Consider the following 11,544-nt stretch of genomic DNA (forward strand, 5'->3'; position numbering starts at 1 on the left):
TTAACTAATGTGTTTACTAACATGAATTAAACATGAATAACAACATTAACAAAGATTAGTTAATGTTATATACACATGAACTTAATATGTTATAGAGGTTTGTTAATAATGAGGTTTGTTAATAATAGCATGAACTATTTGAGATAAAACGACCATAAAGTAGGATAAGATCACTATAAACTCACTATTGAGTACCACAGACACACTCTAGGTGCCTATGGGAATATTATGGTGATTTTTTGAAAAGTAGTTTGTTACTTTATGGGTGGAGAAGTAGTTAGCCCGTCATATTCAAACTGCACTTCACTGTAAACATGTTAGCGGTCTGGTTAGCCATGTAGCGTGGCTGGTGGAATGGACAGCTCCATTCGTCAGGCGTCCGGTCGATCCAACACCTCTCGGGATCGATGGCACGCCTCGCCAATCCCCAGCACTCGCTCCAGACAGCCATGCCCCTTTAACCACCCTCCCTGCACACACACACACACACACACACGCACCCCCCCCCCCCCCCCCCCCCACAGAAACCATCCCACCAATTTGTCTGTGCATGTCAAATCACAATAATTAAGCATTATCGATCTAAGATTCAATTAACTTCATTAACGCGGGTCGCGCTGGTGATTGGGGAGAGATGGAAAGGAGGGAGGGAGGTGAGGAAGGAGATTATAGGATCTCATCAACTGGGGAATGGGGAGGGAGGGTGGACACACACACACACATACACACACACACACACACACACACACACACACACATACATAGAAGTACGTATGACAGAATTCAGAAGACGCCTGCTTTCATTTTGGGGACTCTGTTCTCTCTCTCTCTCTCTCTCTCTCTCTCTCTCTCTCTCTTTCTCACACACACACACACACACACACACACACATTCAAACTCCACGGCCTAAGCAGATGTGTAAACAGACAGCGTTGACGTGCCTGTGTGTCTGATAGGGCTGTTAAGTGGTTATATAAGCATGATAAACTGTTTCCTAACATCATAACATCTGCAGAGTGCATAAGCATTTCCCCCCCCCACTTTATGGACAGACAGGAATTTTGAGACATGCTTCAGAATCACAGTTTCATAATCCTGGTAATGAAGCGGTTTGTTAAATATTGTCAGTGCTTCTTTCAAACTGAAACCCTTTCTCTAAAATTTTAATCGTTTACGACTGTTGCTGTTTACACGGCTCGGTTTAAGATGGGGGATTCATTCTTTCGTGGCAGTGATTTGTATTTGTGTTCAGGCATCAGCAATAATCTCCTCAGCCTTCCCCAGCAACTCCCAAAAACAACTGTGGCGTCCTCCGCTCGCCTCCGTTTCAAATCAGCATTCTCGCTCGGCCCGCTCCCCGAAAATGAGATCAAGCCACCTCTTCTACCCTGCTGACAATTCATCTCTCCCTCTCTCTCTCTCTCTCTCTCTCTCTCTCTCTCTCTCCCTACTAATTAAAAGAGCACCTGCATGCCTGGTGTGCTTGGCCCAGGCTGCTTCCACTCCAGCGTGTGTGTGTGTGCGAATGTGAGCGTGTGTGTGTGTGTGTGCCGACATGTTTCTCCATATTTATCTCAGTATCCTGGGTCACAGTGTTGCGAACCCAGCAGCCTGGACCCAAGCCAGTGGCCTTGGGGATCATCTGTGCGAGTGTGTGCAAGTGGTGTGTGTGTGTGTGTGTGTGTGTGTGTGTGGCCCCGGTCTTGACTGCCTTCCAGGACCTGCCGCCCTCCTCTCCTCCTCCTCCTCCTCCTCTCCCTCAGTCTCTTCTCCTTCCACCACATTTATTCATGTCTCCTTTCTCCTCCTTCTACGCTCTCTTCACTTCGTGCTACAAATTTTGTCGGAGCGTTGAATATCGAGTGCAAAAGACACGGCAATAAATACAATAAATGAACAAGACGTAGTGTAACCCTCCCCCACCACCACCACCACCTACTCCTCACACACACACACACACACACACACACACAGAAACCATGTTCTGCCAAGTTCGGGTTAAGGAGCGAAAGAAGCAGGGAAAGTACAGACATTGGAAGTGACACACTGTCAGTCCCTATAGGAATATTGTAAGAATATTACAGTGCATTTTCATCAAGGTGAAGCTAATACTTCGGCATATGAGTAACCTAGCAATAACCAGCAAGCATTTCGCGGATGCCGTCAACCCAAACGAGCACAAAATTTTCACAATATGATATTATGGCAGGGTAAAAAAAAAAATCATATTAAAACAGCTTTGGAAACTGTTTTGAACTGATATCAGAAAGATATGTAAGTCCCGATTTCATAAAACATCTATTTTATCATCACAGTGTGCTGGGTAGGTTAACCTGTTGGCTCTCCAGCTGCATATTTCAAGATACATATTGCCTCAAATTAGTCCAGAAATCATTTGCGTGCTCAGTGCTTCATGTAGGTGGGTGTAGCCTACATAGCTTGGTTTCATTCAGCGCATACTGGCCTTGCCTGGCCTAATTTCTCCCTGCTCTCCAGTATGTGTCTCTATACATATCACACACATACAGGTGTACACACACACACAGACACACACACACACACATATATATGCCAGTGTTCTTATCACATAAAGGCAGCTAATTTGAAGCGCAGCTTTTATGTGCTGCTTTAAAGGAGATTTCACATTGATGTTTGGCCTTGATGAGACTGCTGTGCTGCTGTGTTCTGCTGTTTCCTCAGCCGGAGCATTGTTCTCTTAAACAGCTGTCGTTTTGGCTGATTCAGAACAGATGGCATGTACATGTGGGTCTGCTCGGCTGCACGTATGTGCGGGTGGGTGGATGAGTCTCGGAGACAGAGAGGGAGGGAGGGAGAGAGAGAGAGAGAGATGGGGGGCGTACTGTGAGAGAGGGAGTGGGGAACAAGTGCGTTTTTTTTTTTCTCAGTATCCATAAAATGTTAAAATATACCAAGCTGAAATGGATCATCAAAGGACAGCTTTTAGAATAGTTGTATTTCAGTAAAATACATGACAAACAATAGTAACTTCTCACAAGGTCATGTGACACGCAATTTTAAATTGCACATAACATCAGTCAATGTGAGATAACACGTTTGAAATGTTTGAAATGGATCCTTTTAGCTTGTTAGATCGAACACTGAAGCAGACTGCATGTTCGACGGAGAAGCTCCAGAGATTGCCTGAAGGCAAAGAGTTGTTCGACTGCAGTGGTACAGTACAACTAGTGTGTGTGTGTGTGCCTGTTTGTGTGTGTGTGTGTGTGTGTGTGTGTGTGTGAGTGATGTGTGATGGGCTCTGGGATATCTGTGTCTCTGTGCATCTGTTTATCCCACGGCGGTGTCGTATCATCGCCGATGGCAACCAGCGGCCTGACAATGACAGAGACTCCTCTCTGTGTCGCTGCTGATGCAGTACTAGCATGCACACACACACACACACACATACATAGACACACAGGCACATATACACACACACACATATGCACACACTTACGCACACACAACTTGCAGTGCTCATTGAGAGATGGAAGTCTGCAGCAGTTGAAGTGTGTTGTATGATATGGCTGGCAGGTTGTGTAGGTTCTTACTCACATTCGGATTTTCACCAAGGTGTGGATGTGATTTTGAGTTTTCAAACTCTTCACCTCATATTTGAGAATTTTTTTCTCTCTACATTGGCTCATATGGAGATATTATCTGTATTAGAAAACAATTTATAAGGGCTATTACATGTATAGTATTATGTGTAGTCATTATTAATGTTATACAGTTATTAAAAGTTAGGAATTTTCTTCGTTTATTTAATCGTTGAATCAAAGCTGTGTGTGTCTTGACAATGGTGGAGTGTGATTGAATGTGTGCTGCTGTGCCACACCCATCCCGCTGACCCGCTCACTGTGTGTTTACATACCAGGTTAGATGAGTGATGGCCTGTTACAGAAAGGAATGCTAGGCACAAGGCCACTGACGTTCATACACTCTCCCATCTTCTCTGCCAGTTTAGTTGCTAAAACAAGGAAGAGGTGTGTGTGTGTGTGTGTGTGTGTGTGCTTCCACTGTTTATCAAAAAATCGACCTTAATCAAAAAGTGTGAGCATGCAGCGTTTCTTGTTGTATTTTTCTTTGATAGACTTATTAACAAAAGAAAACATTCACAGATGTACAAAGAGGCAAGACTGTGATTTGTCTTGATACATCTTTTCTCCGTATGATTTCCATCGTATTATTCTTAAACTAGAGGGATTTGAATATAAATTGAAAGCCTCCAGCCCACTACCCGAAGCTAAACTGTAAATAATAACTCTAAACTTTTTCTAATCTTTGGTAATTGAAGCAAATGGGTTTTGCGGGGAGAGATTTGTCGCCGGGAAACGTACATACATTCATTTTTATTTACGAGGAGGCGAGGGCTGAGCAGTGTAATGAGTGAAAATGCATGCTTAATTTAAATGGCGAGTGTGTCTGTTAGGGAATGCATTAGAGTCTGCAGAAGAAGCGTAAGACATATTAATTGACAGACAGGAACCGCTGTCTCCGAGGTTGATACAAGTAATTTATTACTTCAGAAACGAATGCCACCGCCAGAATGTGCTTCATTAATTTCAAATTTAGTTTTAATTTCAAGCTGTTGCCCCTTGAGAAGAATAAGGTGGCAAGTTCTGTTTGAAGAGACATTTTTCCCCTCTCCCTCCCTCTATCTTTCTCTTTCCATTCTCCATCTCTCTCTGGCTGTCTCTGATTTTCTGCAGTACAGAACAAAGACCTGGGGGTGGAGGGAGGAAGGGAGGGGGAGGCGACTTGATTCCAATTTGAAAACAATGTAAATGCAAAAGGGGAAGTTAAAATGGAATTACTGCAACAGTTTATGATATGAAATACTCGGTCTGTGAATGTCTGTGCATGATTGCTTTGTTTCCTCTGGAGTAGGGGTGAATGCCAATGTCTTGTGTTTCTATCAGCTGTCTGCTTTGTGAGGAAGCACAGGAATGCAGAATAGAGGATCTCCATCATTAGATATGCTGTCAGGTTCTAACAAATATCTCTCTCTCTGTCTCTTGTTCTCTCTGTCTGTGCAGCGTACGTCCCTGAGGATGAGAAGGAAGCAGCCCTGTTGGATGAGGACTTGGAGGGAGAGGACTCAGCCCAGGAAGGGGAGGAGCCCGTCGCCAAGTTCCTGTGCCGGGACAAGGACTTCCTTCTGAAGGACCGGCCAGGATCGACTGGTTTCCATGACTCCCCTACTGCCGCCGACTTCTCTGGTCAGGAGCTGGACAGTGAGTCGCACCTGAGCGAGTCCAGTGACCGGATGTCCGACTTTGAGAACTCCTCGCTGAAAAATGAAGATGATGTTCTCCTCTCCAAGGACCCACTGAATCCCCTCTGCCTGTCTTCTTCCTCTGTCATGATGGCTGCCGCCAACGCCACTGCCCAAGTCAGTGGAGATGACACCATCTCAGCCACTACAGGGCCAGTGGCTGACAGCCTGGAGAAGATGAAGGCTATTTACACCTCCTTCCTGACCAACTCCTATTGGTCCACACTGAACCTGAACCTGAGCCAGAACCCCCCCGCAGAAAAACCCCCTCGCAGCCACAGCAGCAGCAGTAGCAGCAGCAGTAGCAGTAGCTGTGGAAGTGGAGGCTACGACTGGCACCAGACAGCCGTGGCCAAAACCCTTCAGCAGGCCTCACAGAACCACCACAACCGTATGGGCCTCGTCCACCACCCCACAGTGGCTGTGACCACAGCATCTACGGAACCCAACCTCTTTAGCACCGTCCAGCTGTACCGGCAGAGCACCAAACTCTATGGCTCCATATTCACTGGTGCCAGCAAGTTCCGCTGCAAGGACTGCAGCGCGGCATACGATACACTAGTGGAGCTCACGGTGCACATGAATGAGACGGGCCACTACCGTGATGATAACCATGAGACAGATGGTGAGGGTGCTAAGCGCTGGTCAAAACCCAGAAAGCGCTCCTTGCTAGAGATGGAGGGGAAGGAGGATGCACAGAAAGTTCTGAAGTGCATGTACTGTGGCCATTCCTTTGAATCCCTCCAGGACCTCAGTGTCCACATGATCAAGACGAAACACTACCAGAAAGTGCCTCTGAAAGAGCCCGTTACACCAGTGGCAGCTAAGATTATTTCCTCTGCCCGGAAGAGAGCCCCCATTGAGCTAGACATCCCTAGCTCACCTGACTCTAACGGGGGCACGCCTAAACCCAACCCCCTCACCGACTCTAATGACATACTCCAGAAGGCCTCCAACCCTTACATCACCCCTAACAACCGCTATGGACACCAGAACGGTGCCAGCTATGCCTGGCAGTTTGAATCCAGGAAGTCACAGATCCTCAAATGCATGGAGTGTGGCAGCTCCCATGATACACTGCAAGAGCTGACTGCTCACATGATGGTGACTGGACACTTTATCAAAGTCACCAACTCTGCCATTAAGAAAGGCAAACCCATTATGGAGTCGCCCACCCCAGCCCCTACCTCCATCTCGTCAGTTGAAGAGAAGGTCCAGTCTGTTCCTCTGGCCGCTACAACCTTCTCCCCTCCACCTGCCCCTGTGCCTCCCCCTACCAGCATCTCCCCCACTGCCATGGCTGTGGAGATAAAAAAGGAGGAGAAGGAGGAGGAATGTACTAAAGAGTCCATCATCAACAACAGTAACAATATCAACAAAGACAAGAAGGCAGGGGGTGAGGAGGACGAGGAGAAGTTTGATATTTCTTCAAAATACAGCTATCTGACTGAGGAGGATCTGGATGAGAGTCCTAAAGGGGGGTTTGACATCCTCAAGTCCTTGGAGAACACAGTAACCTCGGCCATCAACAAAGCCCAGAATGGGGCTCCCAGCTGGGGCGGATATCCCAGCATTCATGCTGCCTACCAGATCCCCAACATTATGAAGCTCTCTCTGGGCAACTCCGGGAAGAGCTCCCCCCTCAAATACATGTTCCCTGGAGGGGAGATCCTCTCTCCCACCAGCAAGAATCAGCCTCTGATCTCCCCTCCCAGTCGGCAGACCTCCCCTCTACCCAAGAACAACTTCCATGCCATGGAGGAGCTGGTCAAGAAGGTGACAGAGAAAGTGTCCAAGGTAGAAGAGAAGATGAGAGAGCCCAGTGGAGTTGTGAGGGCATCTCCTCTGAGACGCACCACACCCTCTCCCTGCAACAGTGAGGCAGGGGACTCAGCCCGAGGAGAGTCCCCCAAAGAAAGGAGAGGAGGAGGCTCCAAAACCCCTGAGGACACAGGTGGAGGGGAAAAATTAGTAGGAGGAGATGGAAGTGGAGCCAATCACAGAGATTCAAATGGTGATGTTACTATAAAGGAGCCCGTGGAGAATGGAGTGGAGTCCACTGCCGTGACATCCCCCTTGCCAGCTTCCCTGTGTGGCAGTACAGCCATCATCACAGACCACCCCCCTCCAGAGCAGCCATTTGTCAACCCTCTTAGTGCACTGCAGTCAGTGATGAACGTCCACCTGGGGAAGGCTGCTAAGCCCGCCCTGCCCTCCCTCGACCCCATGAGCATGCTGTTCAAGATGAGCAACAGCCTGGCAGAGAAAGCAGCAGTGGCTGCTTCTACTCCAGCACAGACCAAAAAGCCCACCAACGACCACTTAGACCGCTACTTCTACCAGCAACATCTGAACAACAACGACCAGCCCATAGACCTGACCAAAGGCAAGAGTGCCGACAAAAACAGCAGTAGTGGCTCCTTGGGTTTGACGGCTCTCTCCTCTGCCACCTCCACCCCATCCTCAATTTCCCCCTCCTCCACAGTCACCATGGCCAAAGCCTCAGCAGCAGTAGCTTCCTTTATGTCCAACTCCCCTCTGAGAGAAAATGCCCTCTCAGACATCTCAGACATGCTGAGGAACCTTACAGAGAGCCAGGTTGTCTCCAAGTCCTCCACGCCCACCAGCCAGTCCGAGCGCTCCGATATTGAAGGCGCCACACAGGAGGAGACAGAAGACATTTCACCGGCCCAGAAACGTAAAGGCCGCCAATCCAACTGGAACCCTCAACACCTCCTCATCCTCCAAGCCCAGTTCGCTTCCAGTCTCAGACAAACAAGCGATGGCAAGTATATGATGTCGGACCTGAGCCCACAGGAGAGGATGCATATCTCCCGTTTCACAGGCCTCTCGATGACCACGATATCCCACTGGCTGGCCAATGTCAAATACCAGCTGAGGAGAACCGGCGGCACCAAGTTCTTGAAGAACCTGGATTCGGGTCACCCAGTGTTCTTCTGCAGCGACTGCGCCTCTCAGATCCGCTCACCGTCCACGTACGTCAGCCACTTGGAGTCTCACCTGGGCTTCCGTTTGCGAGATCTGGCCAAGCTGTCTGGGGAACAGCTGCTCAGCCAGATATCGCAGCAGCACCATCAGCAACGCCACACCAAAGGACTGTCTGAAAAACTGCTCTCCAACCTTCACCCTTCCAGCCACCCTCTAGCCCCCTCCCTACCCTCCTCCTTACCCACTTCCCTGCCATCCTCCTTAACCACCTCTCTGCCCTCAGCCGACTCCCCGTCACCCTCCCCCGAGGAGGACGGCAGTGGGGCCATGTACCAGTGCAAGCTCTGCAACCGGACTTTTGCGAGCAAGCATGCGGTCAAGCTTCACCTGAGCAAGACTCATGGGAAGTCCCCCGAGGACCACCTCATGTATGTGTGTGAGCTGGAGAAACAGTAGCACTGGCTGGGGACAATGCTGCACTCTTTCTTAATATCTCTCACTCTTTCTTGCTCTGTCTCTCTTTAGCCTTTCACGGACATTTCTTTTAAAGGAAAGAAAGGACCACTAAAGTGATGGAACTGCACAAAGATGCCATACAACTACTGCTTTGAGTTTTGGCACATGGTTTTAGATTTTTTTTTGTTTTGTTGTTGCTGTTGTTTTTCTTTTGTTTCTGTGTGAGGTGGACTCACTCTGGCCCAAGACACTTGATTTTCTTGTGTTTAGTGCTCTCCTTTGACAGGAATAGACTGACTTTCTCAAAATGTGCAGATGGGGCTGTTGTCATTGATGAGATACAGTATATGAAGGTTTAAAAAAGAGATTCTAAAATGAAGTGGTGTGTATTTTGAAACTTGTGTAAATGGGATTAAGTTCCTTTATATTTTGGCATCACTGGGGTGTGATAAGCTGCATGCATAAATGAAACAGTTTAGTTAAACATTTTATAACTAAATCTGGTGCACTTTTCATGATTTCATTTCTTTCTCTCACTTTTTTTCCCTCTCTCGCTCGCTCTATATATTTTTTTTTTGTTTGTTTTTGTTTCCGTAACATTTTTGTGCTGGTGTCAGCATTTTAAATTTAACCCTCTGAGTACGTCAAAGCACTTCTACACCTAAGATCCAAAACACTATTGACGCAAGATTTGAGATTGGAATTTATTGAAGCTATTGTGAGAATTAGATGGACAATGAGTGCATTGTGTCTGCGATGTCCACGTTTCCCAGACATATGTTGAGTCTAATCCTAGACATGAAATCATTTTGAAAAGGAGCTTCTCCATTCAAAGGGAGGTTTTAGTCTTGGGCTTAATCTTTGTCTGGAAAATGCTCCCAAGTCTCGACACAAGCTCCGTAGCTGTGTGATGCAAAAAAAATACATAAATCTGAAGTCTTTTACGTTGTTCGATCAGGGACCTTTATTAATTCAGGTCTGTGTAAAAATGTATATAAAAACATATTAACTAATTCCTGTCTAAATTATGCATTGTTTCTATATTTTTAATTTAAGAGGATTATGACTATCTGCTGGTGCACAATATATGAAGACATTAATAAAATTGTTTTGCACAATAGTTTTATAAATGTTATTTAATCAAATAATATGAAAGTGGGAGGAGGCAAAAAGATGACGACAGGTGAATCTTTTTATTCCCAACTCGTGCTCAAAGGGTTAAAGACTCTTTTTACCAGACACTACTCTACATGTGCCGCTGTATGAACACTAAAAAGATTATAAAGGTTGTACAAAAAAGATGTTACTTTATCAAGAAATTTCACATGTAATCTGTTATTTATAAGCACTCTTGGTTGTTGTTTCATATTGTTGAATGCCTTTTCGATTGGTCCTTTTTTTTTTTTTTTTTGTTCTGTCTAATTACTCTCCCATGATTCCACACTGCAGCTTTATCTTTTCGGGATATGAAAGGTAACCATGGTTACGCTAACCTCTTGAGTGACAAGTTCTGCTACATTTTTGGCAGTTAATTTGCTGAAGTAACTGACAGCTGCCAGTGTAGAGAAATAAAAAAAAATCCTTATGTGTAAAATATCGGCATGTAAACAGCACAGATACTGTTATGCATTCTGTGCCGTGAGTCTTTTCGTTTCGTTATTTCCTTTTCTGTTGTTGTTGTTCTTGACAATGAACACCCATTATATGACTTCATATAACCTTGTTTTCTACTGCAGCATTAAAAAAAGGAACCCGTTTTTTGCAATAACGTGTGTGTGTGTGCATCATGTGTGTCATGGCTATCAATTATGTGTGTGCTGTGCAGTCCCTAATGAGCGCATTAGACTGGGAGTGTGTCAACGTCTGTCTGTGACGAGCTGCAGACTAGTTTACAGTGAGTGGCAGCAGCGGGTCCGTGTGGGAGACAAACACACACACACACACACACACACACACACTCATACACACACACACTCATACACACATATTCAGACATACAAACAGACACCATCATTGTGGGCCTTCCCCAGTAGCCTTTTCTCTTGTCCTGGTGGCTTGGGCTAAGGCATATAGTGTAAGACTGTGCCTGAAAATACTGGGTTTTAGGATCTAAGAGAAGACCAACCATCAATTAAATATAATTACTATTATTTCCTTGCTTGATTTTAATTAGATTTTTGAGTTTTAGTTTGTACAGAAAGCTAAATTAAGCAAGCAGAGATATTTAAATTCTAAAACTGAAAACAGATGTCAATTTCCCACAGCTTGTCTTTTCTTGTCTCGTGTGTTTATTATCTCTGCTCTAATGCGCATACCTGAATGCTTGTGCAGGTCCCTCTCCACAGATACAAGCCTTCAACCAAATAATTATGACCAATGCCTACGGACACCCACACAGTGTCATACATAGTCTTAGTGGTGCAGTTCATCCATTCACTCCCCGCAACCAAAGAGCAAGCGAGCCCTTCCCCACCTTCTCTCTCTCTCTCTCTCTCTCTCTCTCCACACTGGATGTGGCAGTAAGATAACGGCATAAAGCCTGGCATTAGCTGCCCCCCCCCCCCCCCCCCCCCCTCCACCACCACCACCCACCCCCACCCATATCTCCTGCTCTATAATTACCTCCGACGTCCATTTTGTGACTACTCTCCGCAAGGTAAGAAACTTGGCAGACATATTTGTTTAGGCTTCATGGGAGATGACAACAGCGCACGAGAAGATGAGCGGGTCCTTTCAAGTGTTTTATTCTTTTTTTTTTTTCCTGTCCTGAGCTGGGATTAAATAGGAATTGTATATCAGTATCAAATTGATACTGATATGGGTAAAGGAGTTATGATATGTTA

General features: G+C 46.1%; 1 protein-coding gene across 1 annotated transcript; it reads left to right on the plus strand.

Moving 5' to 3' along the window:
- The first annotated feature begins 5,216 nt into the window (after positions 1-5,216).
- On the plus strand, positions 5,217-10,404 carry tshz3b (teashirt zinc finger homeobox 3b). The gene is made up of 4 exons (XM_071514969.1): positions 5,217-5,687; positions 5,730-7,267; positions 7,328-8,369; positions 8,463-10,404. Exons 1-4 carry the CDS (start codon positions 5,288-5,290, stop codon positions 8,699-8,701), a joined length of 3,219 nt encoding a protein of 1,072 aa, XP_071371070.1. The 5' UTR covers positions 5,217-5,287; the 3' UTR covers positions 8,702-10,404.
- The last annotated feature ends 1,140 nt before the right edge of the window (positions 10,405-11,544 follow it).

The sequence above is a fragment of the Centroberyx affinis genome, unplaced genomic scaffold (genome assembly GCF_046629955.1).
Source record: "Centroberyx affinis isolate AG114_WGS23_722 - 3 ecotype Tasmania unplaced genomic scaffold, CSIRO-AGI_Caff_v1 ptg010701l_1, whole genome shotgun sequence".
Lineage (NCBI taxonomy): Eukaryota > Metazoa > Chordata > Actinopteri > Beryciformes > Berycidae > Centroberyx > Centroberyx affinis.

Coding starts and splice junctions, on each gene's coding strand:
- tshz3b (XM_071514969.1), top strand. CDS start 5,288: ATGTCCGACTTTGAGAACTCCTCGCTGAAAAATGAAGATGATGTTCTC. Junction 5,688..5,729: donor CTCACAGAACCACCACAACC/GTATGGGCCTCG, acceptor CTGTGACCACAG/CATCTACGGAACCCAACCTC. Junction 8,370..8,462: donor GTCTGGGGAACAGCTGCTCA/GCCAGATATCGC, acceptor GCCACCCTCTAG/CCCCCTCCCTACCCTCCTCC.